At 53.8% G+C, this 25740-nt stretch overlaps 4 protein-coding genes across 16 annotated transcripts in view; 3 read left to right on the forward strand and 1 right to left on the reverse strand.

The window, feature by feature from the left end:
* Nucleotides 1-827: 827 nt before the first annotated feature.
* Nucleotides 828-3574, reverse strand: PAFAH1B3 (platelet activating factor acetylhydrolase 1b catalytic subunit 3). Of its 4 annotated transcripts, XM_037013990.2 has the most exons (7): nucleotides 3207-3343; nucleotides 2967-3060; nucleotides 2695-2784; nucleotides 1918-2034; nucleotides 1717-1839; nucleotides 1102-1155; nucleotides 828-1019 (listed from the first exon to the last, which is right to left on the reverse strand). In XM_037013990.2, exons 2-7 carry the CDS (start codon nucleotides 3042-3044, stop codon nucleotides 1008-1010), a joined length of 474 nt encoding a protein of 157 aa, XP_036869885.1. In that variant the 5' UTR covers nucleotides 3045-3060; nucleotides 3207-3343; the 3' UTR covers nucleotides 828-1007. The 4 variants fall into 4 exon arrangements, with proteins under 4 accessions (XP_036869885.1, XP_017509849.2, XP_017509853.2 ...); XM_017654360.3 differs by lacking the exon at nucleotides 3207-3343 and adding an exon at nucleotides 3427-3574 and having other exon boundaries at nucleotides 828-1155; XM_017654364.3 differs by having other exon boundaries at nucleotides 828-1155; nucleotides 3331-3375.
* Nucleotides 3383-7160, forward strand: PRR19 (proline rich 19). Of its 2 annotated transcripts, XM_017654308.3 has the most exons (5): nucleotides 3383-3504; nucleotides 3817-3973; nucleotides 4267-4420; nucleotides 5946-6549; nucleotides 6621-7160. In XM_017654308.3, exons 4-5 carry the CDS (start codon nucleotides 5952-5954, stop codon nucleotides 7094-7096), a joined length of 1074 nt encoding a protein of 357 aa, XP_017509797.3. In that variant the 5' UTR covers nucleotides 3383-3504; nucleotides 3817-3973; nucleotides 4267-4420; nucleotides 5946-5951; the 3' UTR covers nucleotides 7097-7160. The 2 variants fall into 2 exon arrangements, with proteins under 2 accessions (XP_017509797.3, XP_073082590.1); XM_073226489.1 differs by lacking the exons at nucleotides 3383-3504; nucleotides 3817-3973; nucleotides 4267-4420 and adding an exon at nucleotides 5148-5313.
* Nucleotides 7161-10215: 3055 nt separating this feature from the next.
* TMEM145 (transmembrane protein 145) lies at nucleotides 10216-18459 on the forward strand. Of its 4 annotated transcripts, none has more exons than XM_017654279.3 (15): nucleotides 10225-10420; nucleotides 11154-11228; nucleotides 11330-11407; nucleotides 11490-11576; nucleotides 11672-11773; nucleotides 11873-11957; nucleotides 12058-12129; nucleotides 12252-12320; nucleotides 12609-12689; nucleotides 12773-12851; nucleotides 12990-13083; nucleotides 13819-13991; nucleotides 14866-14986; nucleotides 16951-17157; nucleotides 17646-18459. In XM_017654279.3, exons 1-15 carry the CDS (start codon nucleotides 10301-10303, stop codon nucleotides 17892-17894), a joined length of 1692 nt encoding a protein of 563 aa, XP_017509768.1. In that variant the 5' UTR covers nucleotides 10225-10300; the 3' UTR covers nucleotides 17895-18459. The 4 variants fall into 4 exon arrangements, with proteins under 4 accessions (XP_036869795.1, XP_036869793.1, XP_017509768.1 ...); XM_073226460.1 differs by having other exon boundaries at nucleotides 18127-18459; XM_037013898.2 differs by lacking the exon at nucleotides 17646-18459 and having other exon boundaries at nucleotides 10223-10420; nucleotides 16951-17623.
* Nucleotides 18460-18591: 132 nt separating this feature from the next.
* MEGF8 (multiple EGF like domains 8) overlaps nucleotides 18592-25740 on the forward strand; it is a 37658-nt gene continuing 30509 nt past the window's right edge. For 3 of the 6 annotated variants that reach the window (XM_073226455.1, XM_037013897.2, XM_037013896.2), the window contains exons 1-3: nucleotides 18592-19830; nucleotides 24355-24518; nucleotides 24763-24969. In XM_073226455.1, the coding sequence (XP_073082556.1) occupies nucleotides 19644-19830; nucleotides 24355-24518; nucleotides 24763-24969 (558 nt within the window). In that variant the 5' untranslated portion in view covers nucleotides 18592-19643. The remainder of the gene's footprint in view (nucleotides 19831-24354; nucleotides 24519-24762; nucleotides 24970-25740) is intronic. The other 3 variants (XM_037013893.2, XM_037013895.2, XM_037013894.2) reach the window with 3 other exon arrangements.

Here is a 25740-nt window from a genome sequence, read left to right on the forward strand (position 1 = left end):
TACACTTTCCTCCCACTGGGTGAGGGAAGCAAATCCAGGGCCAGCACCTCCCCATCAGAGGGACCCTTTGGGCCAGCATTCCTGACTTGCTGTGGACTAGAGGTGCTGTTTCTCCAGTCGTGGTGTTGTGGAGTCATGATGCCTGCTCTGCCCCTTTCACAGCCATCCAGTGTGCATGGGCTTGGGGAGGGCCTGAGATGTGAGGCTGCAAGACGGGCAGTTCACCCTTGAAGTTCCAGTTGGACCTGAGACATCTGAGCCCAGAGGTGGCACTGGGCCAGGAGGCCAGTCTGCCCAGAGTACTGAGTTGTTCTTGGTCCCCCCTGCTGCCCCCACATGGCCTGAGCCAGCACTGCATCCAGGCCAACAGGAGCCTCTCCTGGGGAAACCACTCAGCTTGTGGACAGTGCTCCTCTGGGGATACAGATACCCATACCCTTGTGGAGGGATGGCTGCTGGATGGGGGAGGGTCAGGAAGATTCCACAGGAAGTGGTATCTAAGCTAGGACCAGAGCACCAGAAGTTCCAGCCAAGTAAAGAGCATAGGCAGGGATTGGAGAGCAGCTTCAGGTGGGTTGTGATGGTGCTGGGTCACTATGTTAAAGAATTCTTGCTTAACCTTGGTCCCATAAGGCAGGAGGGCAAAATGGCTCCAACTAGTGTGTACTGATGGGTAGAAATTCACCTGACTGCAAGACCCAGAGTGCCTTGATGGATTTGCAGTGCCTGCCTTAGGCAGAAACGACACCCTGCAGAGTTGCACAGTCATAGAGAGGGCTGAGGTTGAGGCACCTGGATAGGCTTGGCCATAAAGCAGGAAACAGGAGACCAAGGAATGAGAATTTAATGTTGCAGGAAGGAGGGTGCTTAGGGTGTGTTGTTTGGCTGGGGGATACCCTGGCCCTGGTCTTGAGCCAGCAGACGCAGAAGCAGGGAGTACAGGGCACGGCAGACAGGTGTGTAGCCCAGGCGGCTCAGATGGAGATAATCATACATGTCATGGTGGCTTATGGTACCATCTGAGTGCACAAAGCCAGGGTCAGCATCCAGGAAGTGGGCCCGTGGGTGGCCAGCCAATGCTGCCCGTACTAGCTCATTCACCTGTCGGTTTTTCTCACGAAGTGGATTAGGGTGCTGGCCCCTTGGAAGCAGGCCCTGAGGAAGGGTACCAAGGGTTGTTAGGAGACATCCTACCAGCATCTTGGTATCCTGTTCTTCGTACCAAACCATTCTCAACTCCCCACCATGAAGTCCCCAGCTGCAAAATACACAGGATGGGAATGGGGGCTTGGAAGAGTAGTTTCTGATACCATGTCAGACCCCATCAGCAAGAACCTTCTGGGTGCCAGTGTCTTTCCAAGTATTACTCATAAAAATGATGACAAAGCACGGGGTCAATCCCTCAGAAGAGGAAATGTCCCAGCCAGCAGGGATGAAGCTTAAATTCACCCTGGGAATGCCTGACAACTTCTGGCTGTGTGTTTTGAATTTTTCAACACTCCAACAATCTCAAGTCCATTGGGTAAAAGGGACTAACTGGTCCCTGAACATGACCTTACCACAGATGCTCTAATAGGCATTGTGAGTGTCAATGTGAGATTTCACCTAAAGCCACTGCTGTATGCCAAGCTTCCCAGAACTATGCCAGCTGTGGTTACACCTGAGGGGGTCCCAGACCACTGCCATTTTCCATTCTAAACCCTCCCACCCTCTCACCAGCACCACGACTCGGGCCTGGGGCTGCCGCTGGTTCACCAGTTGTACGATAGCCTTGATGCCGCCAGTCACCTGCTCTGCTGTGTGCCCATGGTTGTTGGTACCCACCCAGACTACCACAATCTGTGGAAAAAGAGGCATGTAGCAGTGGTAAGGGAGTAGGCTAAAGGTGTTTTAGCTGCCCAACCAAGGTCTGCTCACCTTGGGCCGGATGTGTTCCAGCTCTCCATTCTCTAGCCGCCACAGCACATGCTGTGTGCTGTCACTACCAATGCCGAAGTTAAGTGCATGCAGAGGAGAAAAGAGCTCCCGCCATATCTGTAGGCAAGAAGTGATGTGGTCACAAGGGCATAGTCAGGGTGGACCACCACCCTCTGTCCAAGTTAACCAAATGTTATCATGTAAGAGCCTTGCTTTATGGATGTAGTCTGGTCAAATCTCAGAGCACACCCCAAAACAGTCAAATCTCACTTTATTCAAAGGTATTATAGTCTCACTTTTCACCAAACCCCGTAGAAGCAAGACTTGCTTTAGGGCAACCCGTTCTGATTAAGACATGCATTGAACCAATAGCATTACAGCCGACCCTCACTTTGAAGATTCCATTCCAGTTTAACTTCGCTCAGTGGAAAGACACTATCCTTGAGCCCTCTTTATGGGAAGCTTATTACAGTTGACCTTGACTTCACAGCAACTATAGCTCTGTGGAAATTCATTAGGGCTATGCACTACTTTAAACAAGAGTCTCACCTTAATTAGTCTTCTTGGAGGAAAGCCTCATTTTAAGTCTCATTATACACAAACCCAATCTGACAAAGCCAGGGTACACACTACCTTCTCAGTAGAATGTTGCACCTCACACGGACATTCTGGGTGCCAGTGGCTACCTGAGGGTACCCGCCTGGCCTGGGCTCTGGTCCAGGTATTTCAGTGAGGGCAGAGGCCTGGGTGGGGCAGGAGGTGGGGGACTGGCCTCACCTCACACTGGTGCATTAGCTGGACCAAGGAGTCCCCGATGAAGACGACTTCGGGTTCCTTATCTTTGCTGTCGGCCACGAACCGATGGTGCTTCGGGGATACACAAGGGGGAATCAGTAGCACTGAGCGCTCCTGGGCCCGCCCTGCCCCGCTTCCATAGGCAGCACCACAATTGCCCTCAGTTTCCCAATTACGCAGAGAAAGCGGCGCGAACCAGCTGCTCTCTTGAGGCCCCTCCCGGACTCCTGAGTATCGCTGGCGGGGTCTCTCACCAGGGACATCCAGCGCCCGTCGCCCTGCACGTCCTGCACCGGCGTGGGCTTACTGGCAGGGTTCTCCTCTCCGCTCATCTTGGCACTGCAGCTCCTGCAAGAGGGGCGAGCGAGGTCGGCCCGGGAATGTTCCCGAAAATGTGGCTGCACCACGCCCACCCGCAACCCTCCAGGCGACAAAGGACGGTCCCAACGCCCGAACTCCAGCGGACTACAACGGCTGATCCCGGGAGCGGAAACCTTCACTTAGGCGGGGAGGTGGAATTGGGAACCCTTGCTTCCCCCACGGCGGCCGCGCAGTGGGCTCGTCCGGCGCTTCCCGCCCGGGCCACCCGCATTCCGGCCGCGGTGGCAACTAGCGCACCCTGGCACCGGTGGGTGAGGAAGGCGAAACCATCCAGCACCCGTGGGGGGCGGAGGGAGAAACCACCCCACCGACGTCACAGGAGCGGCGAACTACCTGAAAGGCCGAGGGTGGGCGGGGAAAATCTAGTGCCTTTTCTCGAGGGAAGGAACCATTTGCTACGGAGCGAACGAAGTGCGGAAGGGACCACCTACTGGGGGGTGAATGCGTCCCATTCACGTGGTGGTGGGGGAGGGGAGTGAGTAGACGAGTCCATTCTTCGATCCCTTGGTGGGGGGTTAGGTCGCACGTACCTGGCTAGGAAGGGACGCTCCCATTTTTTTACTAACGTGGGGGAGAGAAAAGGAAGATGGCAAAATAAAATTAGAGGTTCTGTTCTGAGGACACTCAGTCTGCGCCACAACTTCAGTTAGCCTGTCTGTTCCTCTACTCAAAAACACTAGTTTTTGTGGCATAAAATGTAAACTACGTATCTCTGCATTACAGACATCACCGGCCCTGAAAGGAGAGGTGTAGAAAGAGGAAATTAGAGACGCTGTAAGGACCGGGTACAGCCTGGCGCCCCTCCCGCGCAGCTCATCTTGCTCTCCGTGGCCTGTGCCTCCCTCCCTAAACCACAGCCGACCAACAACCTCAGTTGAAGGTGTGTGGGCTCTGAAATCTGCATTCACAGCTAAGGCCACCTAAGGTCGTCCCTCACCACTCTCCGCCCTAAATCAATCTCAGACCTCAAGTCTTTCCAGATCTCACTCCTCTTGAGGATCAGATGTGGGGAGTCCCATAACCCCCCCCAGAACCTCCTGGTCATATTCCTGTAGCTCCACTCCCAGATGAGACCTCCCTATCTAGTCATTCCTTCTAGTCAGGTTGATACTGAACTATAGAGATAAGTCTTATTTATTTTTATGTTTTGCCTCAACCCACTTGCCGGAACAGGGCCTGACACATAGTACCACTGTGGCTGCTCACAAGTATTTGCTGAATGAATATTAAATGAATTTAAAGGCGTCAGATCCTGCCTTTGTCCCAGTGTGTTGGGGGAGACAGATTCAGTTACAGAGCTGAGGGAAGGATCAAGGTTGTGATTAAGGTAGGTACAGGGAATCTCCCTGGGGGGGAAGAGGAAAAGGACCCTGAGGGGGGGAAGTTTCCTAAGATTAGTATATGAGTTAGGCTTTGAAAGATCATGAAGATTGGGCAAACAATATTATACAGGTAATGCGGATTATGGCATGGGGAATAACCTGGTTAGCTCAATTTTAACGTCTGAGGGGACAGTGTAGATTAGTTGGAGAGGGAAAGTTCCTGAAGCAAAGTTTAAGGAGAAAGCTTTGATGCTTCATTCACCAAGCAATGTTTCAAATTAGATATATCAGCTCACTTCATACACCAAAGCAACCATATAAAGCAAGTTGTTACTATTACCAACTCCATTTTACACATTGGGAAACAGGCTCTAAGAGTTACACACTTTTCCAAGATCACGCAGCTCAAATGTGGTAGTTTAGGTGTTTGAGCCTAGGTAGTCTAATTCCAGAGCTCTAAGGACGGCACTATACTGGTTTCTAAGGTTGAAGTCTGTGACAGCCTTTGACCAGCTGTGCTTGGGAACTATCAACCGGCCCGAAGGCTCCTTGAGCCTCGTCTCGCCGAGAGCTTTGGACAGAAAGTCCGGAGATAGGCGTCCGAACCAATCATCATTGAGGAAGGGGGCGGGCCTAGAGGCCCTCACAGCCAATTGGTAGGTGTAAGGTACCTAAGAACAAATGAGAGAAGCTTCGAAAGTGAGGCTGAGGGGGGCAAGGCTATAACTGGCACTTTGGGCCTCGTGTCTCGCGATCAGTGAAGCAGAAGGGCGTGGGAGGGGCATGCGCATGCGTGTAGTGTGCACGCGGCCCAGCGTGAGGCCCAGAAGAGCGCCACGCGGAGCGTGAGCTGGCGTCACTGTGGAAAAGAAGCCACTGTACTCCACAGCCACGTGGGGTGGGTGGGGACTGGGTTCGTTGGGGCAGGAGAAGGTGAAGTTCCCGTGCCCGCCCTGCCCCCACTAACCATACCGCCCCCTTCCCAACCTCAACTGCCCCACCCTTACCTTGTCTCCTACCCTGGCCCCTCATCCTCCAGTGACCAGGCCCCAGTCCTTGATAGCTGCTGTTGCCCTTTCTGACATCCTGAGGTTTTCTCTGTTTCCCCAGCTTCTCTTCTGCTGTCTGCCTCCTGCCTTGTTGCCTTGTCTCTCTACTTACGCATTCTCCAGTACCTTCGCTGAGACTACTGTATCCAAAATCCTTTTCTGGTTTACCAGATCCCTCCTGTCTCATGACCCCTTCCCCATCCTTAATCTTTTAACTATTTGCTCATGTCCTGGTTCCCTGTAACCCTTTCTGTATTCCTTGATAAATCTTCACATTTACCATGACTCCCTTGACCCCATCTTACCTCTATGATCCCTTCTCTGACCAAATACTTTTCAATTACTCTCTGCCCATTCCATTTCTCTCATTTTTTCTTTCTAAATAGTATTTTTACCTCACCCCAAACCACCTCTTCTTATTACTCACTTTTAGGTCCCTGATTTGTCTGCATGCTGATGACCACCTTATCTTATTTTCCAGGATTCCATGGACCCCCAGGGGCCAGACCCACAGCCTTTCCAGCGGTCTGAGAACCCTGGTCGTGTGCGCCGTCGGAAAACCAGACGGGAGCGTAATGAGGCCCTGGTGGGCAGCCGTCGGCCATTGGTCCGTCAGGATCCTCCCATGGCCCTCCGGGATCCTATGGCCCCTACTGCTCCCAAGCTTGTGGTCATAACTCAGGGCCGGCTGAGTCGGGAACACAGGGGCCTCTTCAACCATGAGGTGAAATCTCTGGATGTGTCACGGCTGCTTAGCAGTGGTTCCCTGGAACCAGGCACCCCTGCACTCCCTGCCAAGTCCTCCCCAAGCCCAGGCTGGGCCCACAAACCAGCCTCACAGTCAATGGGCAAGGAAAACCAGGTGCCTGGAGGCTCGGGCCCAGGCCCACCCAGTCCTCCAGAGCTCCCTAGCCTGGGGCAGTTGCTGGGGGAGCTGCAGTGCCAGCTGATTCTGCCACAGGCCTTCCCACGGAGGAACCTAGTGCAAGAGGCCAGGGATGCCATTCTGGGCACCTTACAGGCCTGTCATGGCTGTGTGCCTGACCTTACCCTGGTGCTCCGTGTCTGCTGCTCACCCTTACCAGGTGAGCCCACTTCATGCCCACTGTGTTCCCCTTTCCTTTGTGTGCTTTGCTTAGCTTCTTTTCTGTGCCAGGGACCAAGCCTGGGGGCCCTGAGAGACAAAGGATGACACCTTCCTGGATCAACAGCCCTGTGCAAGCCCCAGGAGAGGAGAGGCCAAGGAGGAGACAAGCTACAAAAGAGCTCACCTTTGCCGTGCCTCATGCCTGCAGCACTCCCCCTGTGCACAGGGTGAGCCTGGAACCACCAAAAGGTCCCCAGCCACCCCCCTTGCCCAAGTTGCCTTTGCCGTCCAGGACACCCTGGGGCCCCCCAACAGCCTTTGACCTGCTGAAAAGCATCTGGCTGGTATCCACACCGCCACCCCCACCCCGGCCCTGGGGAGTTGGCCCACAACCACTTCTACCTCAGCTGCCATCACCCTTGTTGCCCAGAACCTCTCTCCTGGACTGGAGTCCTAGCCCCCTTGCCCCACTGCCCAGTCTCTCCTGGGTGGTGGCCCAGAGCAGCCCAGAGGCTTGGTCCTTTCCACCTATGAGACTATACTGAGGTTGCTGAGGCCCAGTTGGGGGCAGGAATCCCACATTCCTAATCATCTCAATAAAGTACTTTCTTCGCAGTACTCTTGGTTTTTTGGTGAGTGACCTAGGAGATCAGCTTTCCTTAGCTCTAGGTTCTGGGTCCAGGACGGAGGGGAAGTTGCCATCACGTATCACCTTCCTGAGTCCTGAGGGGCCTGCAGGCTGGGGAAACCTGGGGCTTCAGTCAGTTCAACATATCTACCCACTGAAGCCAACTATGTGCCTGACTCTGAGCTCTGGCAGTACTGGGGTCCCAGACTGAGTCAGACTAAGGCTATATCTCCAGGAGGTTTCCAGTTCAGTGGTTGTGTCTGGTAGGGAGAGAGGTGCAAGGGCTGGGGGAGTCGAAGGAGGGAGTAATAATAATTCTGCCCCAGTGAGGGAGAAGTCCTCAAAAAGGACCTTACTTCCTCATGTAATTGTAGATTAATGATACCAAAAAAAAAAAAACCCACACAAACAAATAAAAAAGGACCTTACACAGACCTTTATCTTTTTTTTTTTGGTATCATTAATCTACAATTACATGAAGAACATTATGTTTACTAGGCTCGCCCCTTCACCAAGTCTCCCCCACATACCCCTTCACAGTCACTGTCCATCAGCGTAGTAAGATGCCATAGAATCACAACGTGTCTTCTCTTGTGTTGCACAGCCCTCCCCGTGCCCCACATACACTATACATGCTAATCGTAATGCCCCCTTTCTTTTTCCCCACCCTTGTCCCTCCCTTCCCACCCATCCTCCCCAGTCCCTTTCCCTTTGGTAAATATTAGTCCATTCTTGGGTTCTGTGGGTCTGCTGCTGTTTTGTTCCTTCAGTTTTCCTTTGTTCTTATACTCCACATATGAGTGAAATCATTTGGTACTTGTCTTTCTCTGCCTGGCTTATTTCACTGAGCATAATACCCTCTAGCTCCATCCATGTTGCTGCAAATGGTAGGATCTGTTTTTTTCTTATGGCTGAGTAATATTCCATTGTGTATATGTACCACCTCTTCTTTATCCATTCATCTACTGATGGACACTTAGGTTGCTTCCATTTCTTGGCTATTGTAAATAGTGCTGCGATAAACATAGGGGTGCATCTGTCTTTTTCAAACTGGAGTGCTGCATTCTTAGGGTAAATTCCTAGAAGTGGAATTCCTGGGTCAAATGGTATTTCTATTTTGAGCATTTTGAGGAACCTCCATACTGCTTTCCACAATGGTTGAACTAATTTACATTCCCACCAGCAGTGTAGGAGGGTTCCCCTTTCTCCACAACCTTGCCAACATTTGTTGTTGTTTGTCTTTTCGATGATGGCGATCCCTACTGGTGTGAGGTGATGTCTCATTGTGGTTTTAATTTGTATTTCTCTTATGACAAGTGATGTGGAGCATCTTTTCATGTGCACAAACCCTTATCTTTTTAAAGATTGGTACAGACTTGATGGTAGAAGAGAAAAAGAACATTCCAGGCAATGCTAGAAATGCTGTTCTATGGAACAGCATGTGCAAGGCCTGGAGGAGGGTAAATAGGGGATGTGGGACTATTTTCATTCAGCCCATATCCCTAGGCCATGCTGTAACCCAGAGTGAGTCAAGTGTGGAAACTGCCCCTGAAGGGCTTCTGGTCTGATGTGCACAGGAACAGTATGTGCAGGTTCAGGGCAGGAATGGCAGGTAAGATCTGAATCTGGCCTACACATTTTTTTCATTGGCCCATAATATATTCTAAAATTTTGAATCAGTTGCATATGGTTACAAATCAGGCAGTTTTCTTTAAAAACAAAAAAAAAACCCCAATACATTTCTGGTTTCTCTCAAAAAAAAGAAAAAAGGAAAAGGATCTAGTAGCAGATCCCGTTTTCATGGGGCCACACTCCTCATTGAAAGTGTTTCTCGCACTTATGTTTCCTGCCTGGCCCCTTGGCGCAGAAAGATGCTTTAAATGATATTTTGAGGAGCAGCAAAGAGTCTGCAGTGGAGGGCGAGGGATGAAGCTAGAAATGTTTGTTGGAATCTGATCAGGAAAATGAAGCTGGAGGGTCTTGGACTCTACTCTGTAAAGCCTTCCCACAGCTCCCCATTACCCACTGGGAATCCATAAGTACCAGCATAGTACTTATGTGGGGGACTGGACTGGGAAAGCCAGTCCAGTCTTGTGTGCTTTGACTGTGACTTGGCTGAGGTCTTATGGGGAGGAAGTGGCAACCCTGGGATTTGAACCTAGGCAATTGATACCAGTTTACTGTTGGGCTTCTCACACCACAACACCTTTGCCTCACAGAGACTGGTTTTCACACCCTGGTAAACAGTAACAGGACAGGGTCAGGCAGCAAGTGGGGTGTAGTGGTTGTGGCTGAGGGCTCTCTGCCACCTCCGTGTTTTGTGGCTCAAACCAGCGGTTTGCTCTCTGTGCCTGTGTCTTTGTAGGCAGGGCACAGAATGCATGGGACCTCAAGTGGACCGCAGCTGGGGATGACTGTCATGGGGGTAGAGATGAGCAATCAAAGAACAGTTTGGGCAGCAGCAGACTTACAGAACCCAAGAATGGACTAACAGTTACCAAAAGGAAAGGGACTGGGGAGGATGGGTGGGAAGGGAGGAACAAGGGGGAAAGGGGGCATTACGATTAGCAGATGTAAGAGGGGGTACGGGGAGGGCTGTACAACACAGAGAAGACAAGTAATGATTCTATAGCATCTTATTATGCTGATGGACAGTGACTATAATGGGGTATGTGGCAGGGACTTGATGGGGGGAGTCTAGTAATGTTGCTCATGTAATTGTAGATTAATAATACCAAAAAAAAAATAAAGAACAGTTTGAGGACTAAGTTGGGGGGAGGTCAGGGTAGAGCTGGGGTCTATGGACTGTGCCGCCTGGCAGTCTGGAGGAGGCAAGTTTTGGGGGAAGGTGAGTTCAGTTAAGGACACAGGGAGCCGGAGGTAACAGGGAGACTTCCAGAGGGAAGGATAGGGGCCGGGGCGCGGCAGAGAGGATGGGAAAGGGGCGACCCCCACGGGAATTGGGAAAGGGCCAGGCCCAGCCATCCGGAGGAGGGGGCGGGGAGCGCTGCGCCCGGCGGCCCCTTTAATCGGGGCCGCGCGCCGGCCAGCCCGCGCGCTCTCGCTGCCGTCGCCCGGCCGGAGCGGGAGCCGGCGCGGAGCCGGTGCTGGAGCGGGAGGAATGGAGCCCCCGCGCGCGCCGGCTCTGCGCAGCCTGCTGCCGCCGCTTCTGCTCCTGCTGCTGTCGCTGCCCCCCCGTGCCCGGGCCAAATACGTGCGGGGCAACCTCAGCTCCAAGGAGGTGAGCAGAGCGGGCCTTCCCCTGCCACCCGCAGGGTCCCCGGTGCACTCGAGGAAGGGGAGGGGGTGTCACCCCGGCCCCTGTCGCTCCGGCCGCTCCTCCCGGGCGGTCCTCGGGAGCCGCGGGGGACGGGGTAGGGCCGGAGACGACTGGGGACTGGGTTAGGGTTGAAGCTGAGGGAGACTGTGGGGTCTAGAAGAGACTCGGGGGTTATAGGAGGGACACTGAGGTCAGAAATGGGCGGGGAAGGGGCCAGGCTGGGAGAATCGGAATTTGGTGTGGGGGTTGGGGACGTCGAGATGGTGCTGAAGGGACAGCACTTTTCACTCCGCAGAGCCTTGAGTTCACAGTCCGGCTCAGGACCCGGAGAAGGCCGTTGGAACTGCTCCCCAGCACGGGATGGTCTCCGGGACCACCGCGCTTAACTGGGGGGATGGTGTCCAGGCAGTAAGTGGCCAGGACGGGGATCTGGCCCTCCAGGGCCTTTCTCGGGGCATCTGGGAAATGGGAGAAGTGCTTGAGGCGAGGGGAGGAAAGGAAAGTCGGGTGGCATCTGAGGTAGGACTCCCGGACTTAAGGTGAGGGGATCCTGGAAGAAACTGGAGGTGACTTGGTCTCCTTAGACCTCTTGGGAAACCAGGAACCAGAGAGTATGGAAGAAAAACTGTGGGTCTGTGGGGTTGAGGAGAGTTCCCAAAGGACTCAAGAGGGTCTGACTGAGCCCCTTTTCCAGGACTGGGTGTTCCTGACTAGATTTTGCTTCCTCTCGGATTACGGCCGACTGGACTTCCGTTTCCGATACCCTGAGGTGAGCCATCCCCAACCACTCAACATGCTGAGGCTGGAGGCTCCCTTGACCTCCCAAGGCAAGGGCAATTCCCCCAAACCCCAAAATCTCTGGGTCTGCAGGCCAAGTGCTGTCAGAACATCCTCCTCTATTTCGACGACCCATCCCAGTGGCCAGCGGTGTACAAGGCAGGGGACAAGGTGAAGGCTCTGAGGAGGGTGTACGGGAAGGGGAAGAAGGTTGAAGCTGGCCAGAGAGTGACCATGTCCCTGCCTCCTCCAGGGCTGCCTGGCCAAGGAATCAGTGATAAGGCCAGAGAACAACCAGGTCATCAACCTCACCACCCAGTATGCCTGGTCAGGTTGTCAGGTATGGGCCCAGCCTGGAGAAGTGGGCAGGGGATGAAGATCAAGGGCCTGGGGGTGGTGCAGACAGGCTTCAGTCTTCTTTTTGCTCCTCCCCAGGTGGTGTCAGAGGAGGGAATCCGCTACCTGAGCTGCTCCAGTGGCCGCAGTTTCCGCTCAGTGCGTGAAAGGTGGTGGTACATTGCACTCAGCAAGTGTGGGGTAAGGAGCAGACCAGCCACCTAAGTCTTCTCCTCCCTCCCTTCCTGCTAACCCCCTATCTGCCCAGGGCCCCTGCTTAGGCCTCTGTGCTCCCTACAGGGAGATGGGCTGCAGCTGGAGTATGAAATGGTCCTCACCAATGGCAAGTCCTTCTGGACACGGCATTTCTCAGCTGATGAGTTTGGTGAGCACATGGGACCCAGAGGCCAGGATCTTTGTGGGAGCCCAGAGCAGAGGGGCATTGGACCTGACTACACCATTTCCTCCTTCCACCAAATTGGCAGGGATCCTGGAGACAGATGTGACTTTCCTGCTCATCTTTATCCTTATCTTCTTCCTCTCCTGCTACTTTGGATGTGAGTCCAGCACATGGTTTTGGGAGGAGGTTAGGAGACGTGGCGGGGGCAGTGTTGGGGGAGATGAGCTGCTCTTCCGTCCTCTTTTCTCTGTGAACAACCTTCCCCTGCCCCTCTTCTAGATTTGCTGAAAGGTCGTCAGTTGCTCCACACAACTTACAAAATGTTCATGGCTGCAGCAGGAGTGGAGGGTGAGGTTTAGAGTATCCCAACTTTTGAGTTATTTGAGAGGAGGGACCTGGGGCCCAGATATCCTGGTTTGAGGGAGGAGGGCTGGGGGTCTGGACTCCTGGGTCCTGGAGAAGAGGGGCTAAGGGCCTGGATTCCAGAGCCTCCTAGGAGGTTAGTGGGAGTAAATGGTCTAGAATCCTGATGGGGATGAAGGAGAGGCTTTGGCCACCTGGATCGTGGTACTAGGGAGCAGTGATGTCCCAAAGCCCGTTTCTGTCCTTTCATCCCTCTACCCATCCTCCCCTCAGTTCTGAGCCTCCTGTTTTTCTGCATCTACTGGGGCCAATATGCCACTGATGGCGTTGGCAACGAGAGTCTGAAGATCTTGGGTGAGAGTGAAGTGGGTCGGGGAGGGTGCCTGGGCCCGTCTGTGAGGCCCAAGTCTGAGCTGCCCTTTCCTCCCTTCTTCCAGCCAAGCTGCTCTTCTCCTCCAGCTTCCTCATATTCCTGCTGATGCTCATCCTTCTGGGGAAGGGATTCACGGTGACACGGTGCCCAGGCTGGGGTGGGAGGGAGTGCTGTGGGATGGCTGGGCTACAGAGCTGGGCAGGGGGACTGGCCTGGGGGGGCCACCCCCACCTCCCTGACGGCTGCCATCCCTGCTGTCTCCCCTTATGGCCTGCTGCCAGGGGCCGCATCAGCCACTCGGGCTCTGTGAAGTTGTCTGTCTACATGACCCTATACACCCTTACCCACGTCGTGCTGCTCATCTATGAGGCTGAGGTGAGTCCCACCCGCCACTGCTCAGGGCCTGACCCTCTCAAGCTTCTGGGGGCCTCCTCCACCTGCCTGCTAGCGCTTCTCCATGTCGCGCTCTTCCTGGCTCTCTCCCACTCTGCAGTACCGCCTTCCCATCTGTCCTCTCTTCACCACCTCTGAGGAGCTTTCTTCCTCCACCCTCTGTCTCTCGCTGTCTGTCACATTTATGCTCAATGTCATGACTAAGAGTTCAGGAGTCACACAGACCTGGATTTCACTCTGGTCTCCCACCTCCTATCTGGCTGACCTTGGTGATGTTCCCACCACCTGAGCCTGTTACCAATTCTATAAAGTTAGGAGGGTCTTACCTACCCCAGGGGCCTCCTTCAATGTTTTATATCATCTTAGCTTTGGCTTTGCCCAAAAGGTGTCCCCCTTAGCCTCAGTTTTCCCCTCTGTGAAGTAAGGTGTTAAATAAGACCTCATTCAGTTGATGCACCTGGAAAAACTTACATGTGGTGAGTGCTGGTAGTGGTCAGGTAGCCCCATGTTGGGCCCAGGGTAGTGGTTGTATTTTCTTCCTATCTTTTTTACCCTCTCCCTCTCCCTCTATATGCTTCTATCTTCATCCTTCATTTTCCTGCTGCTTCTGTCCTGACCAAGTACCTCTGCCCACTGGGTGCCCAGGGGTGGGGTTTGGGGCCCCCACGTGGAGGTCAGGAGGCCAGGGTTATGATGAACCCTCTCCCTTGGGTCCAGTTCTTTGACCCAGGCCAGGTACTGTACACATATGAGTCTCCGGCCGGCTATGGGCTCATCGGGCTGCAGGTGGCAGCCTACGTGTGGTTCTGCTACGCCGTGCTCATCTCTTTGCGACACTTCCCTGAGAAGCAGCCCTTTTATGTGCCCTTCTTTGCTGCCTACACCCTCTGGTGAGATGTGCTGGGCCCCCAACTTGTCCCTGCCTCCTGGGGCTCCCCAGAAATAGCTGTCCCCAACTCAGACCCTCCTCAGTGAGGCAGATGGGCTTTCAAGTTAGGCAGCTGTCACCAGAGTCTGCCACTAACTCCTTTTGTGACCTGGAAAAAATTTCTTTCCCAAAGTACAAAAAAAACCCAACCCTGCCATCCATTTGCTCACCCATAAAAAAGCTTGTTAAGACTATCTCCTGCAAAGGGTTATCTTGAGCCTGTATAGGGCAATATATAAAGGATTTGTGTCTGGCACATAGTAAATGTTCAATAAAAGCTAGTTCTAATTTTATCATTCAATGTAACATAATAGTAAAGTAGGTAAATTCTAAGCCAGACTGCCTGGATTTAGATCCCAGTTCTAAGGCTTTTAAACTGTTTGACCTCACACAAATCAATTAACTTCTCTCTGCCTCTGTTTCTTCACCTGTTTAATAGGGATGGAAATTGTACCTGTTTCACAGAGTCACTTTGAAAGTTAAATGAGTATATATATGTGAGATGCTTAGAAACAGGTCTGGCATGCAGTAAATCCTCCATCATTATTATCATAGATTAATTCATTCTTCGAACATCTATTGATTTCCTATCAGGAGCCAGGATTTGGGGTGGGATGGACTGAGTTAAATTCAACCTAGTCTTTGTCACCTAGAATTTTCCAGACCAGTGGGGTTCCTGCTCCCTTTAAACCTCTTACTTCTGAAGGTCACACTGGCTTCCCTCCAGTTTGGTACCCACGTGAGGCCTGTGTGTATTTATGGCAGGGGAGTTACAGCCATGGGGTGGGGTGGAAGCCAGGGGCAGTGTCTCTATGGACCCAATACCTCCCCTTCAGGTTCTTTGCAGTTCCTGTCATGGCCCTGATCGCCAACTTCGGGATCCCCAAGTGGGCCCGGGAGAAGATTGTCAATGGCATCCAGCTGGGGATCCATTTGTATGCCCATGGCGTGTTCCTGGTGAGGACTGGCATGAAGGTGGGGGTGGGAAACTGATGGGTGGAGGATGAGTGAGGCTCCCCAATCCTGATCTGCCTGGACCTTCCATTCTGAGCTCTTGATCTATTTTCTTCACTTCATCTATTTAGCTATTCAACAGATACTTATTGAGAGCCTGATGGGTTCCCCTAGGTACCCTACTGTGTCCCTGAGTCCACCCTTTTCTGTTCTTTTCTCCCACATTGTGTCTTGGCTCTTTCCCCAACCCTGCCCTCTTTCTTTGCCCCCCTCCCCATTCCCATTCCTGACCCCAAGTCCCCAGACTCTCACATTTCCTTTCTGTATCTGCCCTGCCTTCCCCAAGCCCCTCGTCTCACACAGTCTCCCATCTCTGCTGCTCCATCACAGGCCATTGTCCAGGAAAGAGCAGCTGGGGTGGGCTAGGCTGGGATTCCAGGGGGCCTAGACCTGAATGGCATCAGAAGGGTACCAACACCAAACCTCTTCTTCGCCCTAGTTTACATCCTGTCCAGCCTTCTGGGTCACAGTTTGTTTATATATGTATTCATTCATCCATCCATCAACCATTTAGTGGGCACCCATCTTAAACCAGCCTGTTTCATGCTAGTAACAAACACCCATATGCATTTATTCTGTCCTCTTGTTTAATTGTCAGCACAGCCCCAGGACAGAATGGATAATGGTCATTGAGCCCATTATACAGAGAGGAAAAACTAAGGCCCCCAGAAGGGAGGTTACCTGCCAGGGCTCCATGGCCTTTGGTGGCAGGGTAGGGACTTTGAACCCAGTCCTTCTCCAGCAGACCACAAAATCTCACATAAAAGGGAGCCAGACAAGGATATAGGTATTGCTGAGAGCCCCCAGCTCCTGACCCCAGGGGTCTACCATGTGCTTTGTGAAGGGAATGTACTCAACCACAGAGGGAGGGGCCGAGCTCTCCATCTTCTACCCCAGAATCTAAGATACAGACTCACCTTCCTAGGACAGTCCATCTTGAAGCTCTGCAGAAAGAAAAAGGAGAAATGCTGAGAAGCTACCATGCACTAGGCTCTGCACCAGTGGTTTTCATTTCTATCTTCTCCTCTTCTGAGTGGGCACTGCAATCCCTTTTTCCCAGTGAGGATAGGAGAGTTTAATCAATGTGCCCCAGATTCCAGCAAGCTGTGGGGCCAAGAAGTGGGGTGCAGATTCAGAATGCTAAATGCAATGCCCTTTCAGTCACGTCTCACCTTCAACCAGTTTCCTTCTAAAAATTCTCGCATTAGCTGAGCACAGCTCCACCTCTGGCTTTGCACCACTCATGCTGTCAGCTTCTCATGTTCAGCACCACCTTAAGGGGCGGTACTGGGCTCCTGTGTGCACTGCTAAGAGTCACACCCAGACCTAGCAGACTCAACTATATTCAATATTTATTGAAAGCTTATATGTGACAGGTATGTTCTAGAGGGTAGGGGGGATTCATAAGAGAGTAGAACAGGCAAGTCTCTGCCTTCCTGTAGCCAACATTCTAGAGTCTAACAGTTGCTGTCCCATTAAACTTTCTCTGCTTATGAAAATATTCTGTCATCTGTGCTGTCCAGTATGATAGCTACTATCTACAGGTGGCTTTGAGCACTTACATGTGGCTAGTGTGGCTGAGAAACAAAAATTACAGTTATTTTGATTGGCTGGTGGCTATCATAAGGGACAGCACAGGATACTGAAACTTAACCAGTCAGTGATAACTGGGTACACAGGGCTCTGATGGAGGAAGCATCAGCAGAGCAATAAAAGCCGTGATGCAGGAAAAAGGTCAGAATGCCAAGCACTGTGAGAGCCCAGAGGAGGTGCCTAATAAAGTCTGAAAGGTTGAGGGGGCACATAGGGCATGTCAAGTGAGGAGAATACTTAGGACTCCAAGATTACGGAGACAGCCTGAGACCTGGGCTGTAGTTCTCCAATCAGCACCTGACCTCTCACCACAGATCATGACACGCCCGTCTGCTGCCAACAAGAACTTCCCATACCATGTGCGCACGTCGCAGATCGCTTCAGCTGGGGTCCCGGGCCCGGGAGGGAGCCAGTCCGCCGACAAGGCCTTCCCTCAGCACGTCTATGGAAACGTGACGTTCATCAGCGACTCGGTGCCCAACTTCACGGAGCTCTTCTCCATCCCCCCGCCCGCCTCCTCCGTAAGCCCCGCGCCCCCGGCGCACGAGGAGCTGCTGGCGCCGCCCCTGGAGTACCTAACCCCGGTCCCGGCCCCACCGCCGCCCCCCGCGCCCAGGCGCCTGAGCCCACCCCCTGCCTTTCGCACACCCCGAGTCCCAACGCCGCGCCGCGACTGTCCCCCGGTGCCCGCGCCCACCCTGCCGGACTGGGTTCTGGCGTTGTTACGCACGCCTCCGCAGACTCCACGTGCAGTGCCCCCGCCGCTGGCCTTCCGCGGCTCTCCACCCGCTCCCCGGCGGCTGCCGGAGTTCGCCCGGCGCTCCCCGACACCGCCCCTTGAGTACCTGGCTCCACTGCCCAGGCGCCCTGCCATCCGTTCTTTCCCTGACTGACACATGCGCCCACACCTCGGGGAGGGGGGATCCTCTGGGGGAGGGGGCCGGGCCTTCGGGGCCGCATCTGCCCCCCTTGGGTCCCGTACGGCCTCTGACCCTGACCCCCCTCTCAGGCCGGGAAGCAGGTGGAGGAGACGGCTGTGGCGGCGGCGGTGGCCCCGAGGGGCCGCGTGGTGACCAGGGCCGAGCCGGGCGCGGCCTCCCCGCCCCTTCCCGCTCGGTTCCCCAAGGCGGCCGACCCGGGCTGGGATGGCCCGACGCCGCCCTACCAGCCGCTCGTGCCCCAGACGGCTGCGCCGCACACCGTATTCACCGAATACTTCAGCATGCACACGACCGGGGGCACCGCACCCCCGGTCTGAGCACCCCTGCCCTCCCCTGCCCCATGGGCCGCGCGCCGGGCCTCGGCCGGGCTCTGGACACCCCCACCCTTCACCCCCAGGCTCTCTCCCGGCCCTAGGTCTCGGCCATCCAGGCCATCCCGACCCTCCCCACCCCGCACGCTCAGCTAGGGGTGCATAGTGTCGGTCCCCGCCCCCCAACTCTTGTGCCAAACAGTCCCGCGGGAGCCGCTCTCCCCGTCCCCTCCCTCAGCCCCTGCCCCGAGCGGCGCCGGATTCTGGGCTCCCGCTGTTCCGTGACCTCCGGCCCCCTGGCCCCCTCCGAGACCTCTGACCCCGCTGGACTCCGGAACACCAGTGATGATCGCCGAGACCCTGCCGTGACTCTCCAGGACCTCGAGACCCCGAGCCACAGCTCCCGAAACGGATATTGTGAAGCTGGTCCCGACTCTGAAATCTTCCTCTTGGATATCTGTGATCTCGGACCCGTGCGGTGTCCATCCCTATCTCCATCCCGGGGGCCCTCCCTCAGGTCCCTGGCAAAAAGACTTTTTCCCTTCTTGCCAAAATAAAGAGGATTCATTGAGTTTTTATCCATAAAATGGCCTCTTTTACATCTTGATGGCGCTCAGAGGCGGTGCCTATTAAACAACCTTTCCGTACTCGGAACATTCGTGTGTCCATCTGTGAAATGGCATTTTGGGGGCCAGATAACTTGACCTTTATGCTGGCTCAGAATCTGGAAGAATTGAAGATACGAATCATCTAACAGACCTCTTACTGTACCGCTATTATTTTTATCTTCTTTCCCAAGGCGGAGCTAGAAGCGCCCTCCAGTGGCACATGCTTTGCTAAGACACCTGCAGCCAAAGTTTGGGTTATGTTTTTAGCACTGCGCGTGTTTTATTTCTTCGCGAACCAAGGAGGTTGCTGCTGCGCATGCGCCTGTCGACAAATGGGCGGGGAAGTTTCCGGAAGTCTTCCTTTGTGAAGAGGTGGGGTTTGATGCTTCGCAGTCCTCCCAGGGCCGCTCTGACCTGCATCTCTGCAACTTCTCGCCTCCTCCGCATCCTCCTCCCACAGCGGCCGCTCGCCCCAGCATTTCCTCGCCCTCCCAGCGGGTCTTCCCGTGGCCGCTCTGGCCCGAGTCCCTTCGACTCGCTGATCTGGCCTCTACGGCTTTGGAGGGAGCCGCGGGTGGGTGAGCAAGGGAGTGCGTCTATGGGGTCCAGGCCCGAGCCCCTGTGAAGACGGACACCGCCCCCGACACCCGCTTGCGCCCCGCCCCCGACTGGAGGGGTCTTTCGCGAGCCATCCGGGCCTGGCCCGGCCCAGCCCGGCCTGCACCCTCTGTGGAGGCCCCCCGCCGGGCCCTAGAGCCCTTGGGCCCCTCGGGACCCACCCATCCATAAGGTCCGTTTCGGTCTGTAGCGGTTCGCGTCTGTAACTGCTGGACACTGTTTATGGGTCAGCCAGCCAATGGGGACTCGTGTCTGTAAGGGATTCCCATGGTCCCTAGGGGTCGGCCCTGTCCATAACGACCCCATTCACAGGCCCTTCCATGGGTCTTTAGCGTCCACCCCTCGTCTTCCAGAGCCCGCCAACAACGGCTGTTGCTTTCGTGGGGACTGCGACTCCTGGACCTCCCGGGTCCACAAGGCCATGCCGCGTCATTAGAGGTCGTATTTGCAGGGCCTCACGTCGGGTCAAGGGTCTTCTCTGTGTCTCTACGGCCCTCTTAATCTGTAAGGGCCAGTGTTGGAGGCGGCAATGGCCCTGGGCCGAGCTGTGGCCGTGGCACTGGCTCTATCTTTGGTTGTGCTCGAGCCGCTGTCCCCTGGGGCCCAGGCGGGGGACTGCAAGGGGCAGCGGCAAGTTCTGCGGGAGGCACCAGGCTTCGTGACGGATGGTGCGGGCAACTACAGCGTCAATGGCAATTGCGAGTGGCTCATCGAGGGTGAGTGGGGCCTCATGGGTCACATACCCACTCATTCACTAATTCATTCATCCACTCACCACATACACAGAGACAGGTCCTGGTCCAGACAGACCTTTTGCTCTAAAATGTAGCCAACCTGGGCGTTGCCCTGGAAGGCCTTGAAGTCTGGAGGGGTAGTTGCACTCAGACCCAGATGGGCAATTACAAGCCAGGAGCTCACAATTGAGGGGTATTCCGAGTAATTGTTAGAAACTTAGGCTCTGAACTCAACTACCTGCCTTCACATTTGGGTTCCACTTCTTACTAGCTTTGTGAATTTGGGCAAGTGGCTTCCTTTCTCTGAGGTTCAGCTTCCCCTTCCCCTGGGTGGGGATAATAAAATAGTACTCACCTCATAGGATTGTTGGAATTAAATGAGAACAGGTATTTAACATGCCTGGCACATAGTAGATCTCAGTAAATGGTATTAGGGTTATTGCTATTGTTGTTTTTAAAGTATTTCAATAAAAGCATTTTTTTCAGTCATTCATGTGCCAGACATTATTATATTTGCTTCTGGGACATAGTAGAGACCAAGATAGCTCCAGCAATACTCGATGACTTTGGGCATAGAATCTAATGGGGGAGACAAACACATTAATAGACAGTGACAGCCCAGAGAGGTTGGAACTGTGATGGAGGAACCTCCTGGGTCTTGGGGAGCCCAGAGATCAGGGGTGTGGGTGAGCAGAGAGGGTCTTATGTGGGAAGAGATGTCTAAGCTGACACCTAAAGGACCAGTTAGGAATCAGCCAAGATGAGGAGGAAGAACATTCCAGGAAGAGAGAACAGCCTGTGCAAAGGCTCAGCCGTACCCTCATGGGCTCCCAGTCCCGAGGAGGAAACAACTCAGGGAGTAGGAAGCCTAGGGAAGACATCTGACTTAGCCTGGGCTATAGCTGAGACCAGAGGCATGTGTGGGAGGGAGCGAAAGTGCATTTCAGGAAAGGAGAATAGCCTGTGCAAAGGCCTGGAAGCAGGAGGGTATGATGCTTTTGAGGAACTAGAAACCTAGCTGCTTAAATATAGAATACAAAAAGATAAACAATGAGCCAAAGGCTGGAAGGTTGAGAGGAGTCAGAGGGTGTAGGACATTGTGATTTTGAACTGTATCCTGAGGGCGGTAGAGAAGTGGAAGAAATGTCCAAAGTCAGTTGCTGGAGGGGTCAAAGAAGGCCTCCCTTGGCAGGAGCCAGCCTCTAAGAAAAAGTGGGAGTTTCCAAGAGGAGGGCCTTGGCAAAGGTCAGAGTTATGACAGGGCCTGGATCACACAGGGCCTCCCTTTGAGGGTTGCAGAGCTTGATCTTTATCTAGGGGAACTGGGGAGTTACAGAAAGGTTTTGAACAGGGAGAGGGCATGATCTGATTTATGTTTAGAAGATCTCTATGGCTGTTTTGTGGGGTATGGGTGAAGCATTTTTTTGGGGGATGAGTATGTGTGCGTTCAGCTTGGGGACCATTCCTGTCTATGGGGTAAGAACAGAATAGGAAGTATGTGTATGTGTTGGGGGTTTCAATTATTCTCCGGCCTTGAAGAGCCCCAGCCTGGCTGGGATGGTAAGGATGGACATAGACTTTCAGCCCTCAGTGTGCTCAGGGCAGATATAGAAGGAGGTGCAGGGCTTGGGTAGACAGGCCTAGTGGAGTGAGAGGAGTCTGCTGGGGGTTACTGAGGTGGAGTCTCTGCAACAGGGTTCTGAAGCATACATAGGAGTTTAGTGGGTGAAAAAAAGGAACAGCCTCTATGAAGATGGAAGAGAAGTTGATGTGTCTCAGGAGTCATGTCTAGGTTTGTCTGGTCTGACTGGACTTTTAACTGAGGTGAGGAGGGCACCAGAAGCAGGAGAAGAAAGGCCTTGAATGTCATGCTGAGCAGCTTGGCTTTTTTCTTGGGATTGATGGGGAGTCACAGAGGCTTTTGAGCAGAAGTTGGGCATTGCTGGCAGCCTGGGTGCAGGGTAGACAAGAGGCTTGGTGTGCTCATCTCAGGAGAGGATGAGTTCTGAACTGGGGCAGGAACTGAGGAGGTGGAGAGGCTGAGAGATGTTTGTGAAGTTTCGTCAATGAAACTCAGGACCAACTGGCTGGATGTTGGGGTAGGGAGGAGTCGGAGACTTCAAGACCCATCTTGACCTTTAAGAACTAACATGTTCCCCCATCTATTAAACAGTAGGCGACCAACCCACTTACTTTTGTACCATGTTCATAATTTATCATACTCAGTCCTCCTAACACCCTCATGAATAAGAGGCATTGTGCTTTTGAAAAATGGGGGTTGGTGGTCAGATCTCTATCCAGGATGGTCTTGGGGTTGGGCCCACTTTGGGTGGAAACAGGGAGAAACTTGGGGAAGACAGATGCCAAACAAGGGTCTGGCAGGCCCTTGACAAAGATGTACTTGTGATTCTGGGAACAGAACTTAATACTTTGGTTGAGGCAGGGAAGAACCTGGGAGGTCTGGTTACCTGGTGTGGCTGAATGGTTCTTCTGCATTCCCTAGGCCGCAACTCAGGGCCTATGTGTGATGTTCTCAGGGAGCTCTGGTCAGAGCCTGAGGGAGAGCTGACAACTTCAGTATTCTTTCTTTTGTGTATTTCTTCATTCTTTCATCCAGCATTTCCTGAGCCCTTGCTCACTACCAGGCCCTGTGCTGGGCAATACCCCCCTCAGATGAGTTAAACCCTGGCTTGCGGGTCTCACTGGCTGCAGAGGAGACAGACCTGTACAGAGATGGTTCTGGCCCAAAGGAATGAAGGTTGTAATGAAAGTGAGAACCCTCTAGAGGGACACCTAACCCAGCCAGGGGGCATCAGGGAAGGCTTCCTGGAGGAAGAGGGGATGTTTACTGGCAGGAAGTGAGAATGTGCTCCAAATAGAGGGAGAAGCTTGTTTAAAAGCCAGGCTCCTGATAGAGCTCTAAGTAGTGGGGTGATGTGAGACAAGACTTTAAACACCAGGCTTGGGAGCTGGACTTCTTTTGCAGATAGAGGGGAGCCATGGAGGGCTTGGGAGCAGGGCAGTTTCAAGTTGGGAAGATCTCATGTTAGGTCATGATGGGAAGCCAAGAGAGGCCAGGGAGGAGGCTGGATCAGTAGTCCTGGTGAGAGAGAACGAGGTGTGGGGTAGCACGTTAGTGTTACCATCTCAAATCTTCACATCAGTATTGGTGGGTGGGGAGAATCCTATTTTACATCAAAGAAACCGAGGCTCAGAGAGCCCATGGACCTGGCCCAAGATGACACAGGTGGTGAGAGGTAGATGAACATCTCCAGTAGGCAGATGGGGGAGGGATGGCCCAATCGGGCAGAGCTGGAACTCAGTCTCCTAATATCCTTAGCCCAGAGCCTCTAGTGTGAGATGGGTGATGAGAGAACCTTTTGGAACCAGGACCAGCAGAGAGCAAGAATAATGACAGTGGTAGGAGTAGTGGTGCTTGTGAGGTGCTGGCCCCATCATAAACACTTAGGTGCATTATCGCCTCTCGTGTAGTTGCAGTTGGATGTCAGCTGGGACTGCAGTCATTTGAACACTCACCTGGGCCGGATGTCCAAGAAGGCTTCCTCACAGGGCAGGTGGTTGATGTTGGCTGTCAGCTGGAGGCTTAGCTGGGGGTGTCAGCTGGGATGCCTACCCAAGGCCCCTCCATGTGGCTTTGGTTTTTCATAGCACAACAGCTTTGCTCTGAGAAGGAGCATTCTACAAGGCCTGGGTAAAGCTTGCTCTGGTCTAACCCTAGAAGTTCCAGAATACCACTTCTGCTGCTACCTCGTATTGTCAAGCCTGTCTCTGAGGCTCTTCCCAGATACCAGGGGCAGAGAATCAGCCTGCACTTCTCAATGGGAGGACTGGCTGAGAAGTTTGAATCCATCACAATACCATTATTTCCCCACTTGATAGATGAAGAAACAGATCCACAGAGCTTAGGTGACTTGCCCAAGGTCACACAACTAGTAGCCAATAAGTGGCAGAACCAAGATTTGAGTCCGAAGGAGTCTGGCTTCAGAGTCTGTGCCCTTAGCTACTACAATAAGTGAGAGGTGAGACTCAGGGTTGGGGCAGAGAGGAGCTGTGCCACTCCAAGGTTCAGTCTCTTCCCTTGGAGCTGTATTCATCCTGGAATGGGGGACCTTCATAGAAGCCCTTTTCCATCTGGGAATATGGGCCTAGACCCTGACTTCAGGCCTGGGCACGTCTGAGGCTCAAGACCAGGTTTGCATGACCACCAGGATGGGGTTCCTCTCTGTACTTCAGTTTTCCCATCTTAATAGTAGGAGGTATCTCAGGATTCCTTTCCAAGGCTGATTCTGTAATTCCTTCTCTGAGCTCCTGTCCATCTTGCTGTCACAGCTCTGACCTCCCTGGGCTCTGAAACCAGGAGCCCCTCAAAGGCAGGGCCCAGGTCTGATTCATCTTTCGGCCCCTAAAATCACTTGGAGCAGGGCTTGGTGTTTGTGGGTGGGTGGAGGTGTGGGGATAGGGTCCACATCTGTTCTCACTGCCCAGCCCCAAGCCCCCAGCACCGGATCCTGCTGGACTTTCTTTTTCTGGACACGGAATGTACCTACGACTACCTGTTCGTGTATGATGGTGACTCCCCCCGTGGGCTCCTGCTTGCCAGTCTGAGTGGGAGCACCCGGCCTCCACCCATCGAGGCTTCATCAGGCAAGGTTGGTAGGGCTGGGCTGGAGGGCTGTGGCTGGAGGGTCTAGGTGGAGTCGGGGGGGACTGGGGTCAGGGAGGACATTCACAGAGGGAACAAAATTGGGAGGGACTTGGCATCTGACAGAAGGACATGGAAAAAGAAGGTGGAGACAGGCTAAGAAAGGAGGTTGAGACCCCCGTGGTGTGGTGGGGGCAGGAGGTCCGCTCTCCCAGCACAGTCCCCTAGGCCTGCCCACCTTGTGCCTGCAGATGCTGCTGCACCTCTTCAGCGATGCCAACTACAACCTGTTGGGCTTCAACGCCTCATACCACTTCTCCCTTTGCCCGGGTGGCTGCCACAGCCACGGGCAGTGCCAGCCCCTGGGGGTGTGTGCCTGCGAGCCGGGCTGGGTAGGCCCTGACTGCAGCCTACAGGAGTGCCCAGCCTACTGTGGTAGTCATGGCACCTGCGCCTCGGTGAGCCTGACCCCAGCTGTGTCCCCTGGAGCCCTGATCTGTGACCATACCTGTTCCTCTCCTAGATCTGACTGGCCCTGCCTGAAACCCCCCTACCCGCAGCCCACTCCCAGACACTGACCCTACAGGGACCGTGCTCTCCATAGTACTCCCCTCTCCCTCTAGGGCCCACCCAACACCTTTTACTCCAGCCCCACCCACCTTCACCTGGAGCCCCTTCCCCGCCTGATCCGGCTCCTATCCTCATCTGTAATCCACCTCACTTGTGAACCCACCCTCCTTCCTTCTGCTACGCCCTACTCCATTCTCCCACCCAGCCACTCTGTTTGACCTTGGGCCCCAGCCATGACTTTTGACCACTGACCTTGGGCCTAAGCCGTGCACATCCAGCTTTGGGCCTGGACCACATCTTGAGCCCTCCCTGCCTTGAGCTCCCCAGATCTGAGCTCTTCCAGCCCAGGCTGACATTGACCTCACCACTGTCTTTCTGTCTATCCTGATTTCTCTGGGTCTATCTTTTTTCCTCTTTCTGTTTTTCTGTTGGTCTTTCTTCTTTTTTCCACTTCTCTGCCTCCCTCTGGTTATCTCTGTGTCCCTTTTTTCCTCTCTGTTGGCCTTCCTGTTTCAGTCTCTCTCCATTTGCCTCTCTGTCTCTTTTTCCATTCGCTCCTTTTCTGTTTGTCTCCCCCCTCTCACCTCCATGTGTTTCACTTTGGCACTGTTTCCCCTTCCCTGTCTCTTTCTCTTTATCCCTGACTTTGTGTCCCCTTC

The sequence above is a fragment of the Manis javanica genome, chromosome 17 (assembly GCF_040802235.1).
Source record: "Manis javanica isolate MJ-LG chromosome 17, MJ_LKY, whole genome shotgun sequence".
Taxonomy (NCBI): domain Eukaryota; kingdom Metazoa; phylum Chordata; class Mammalia; order Pholidota; family Manidae; genus Manis; species Manis javanica.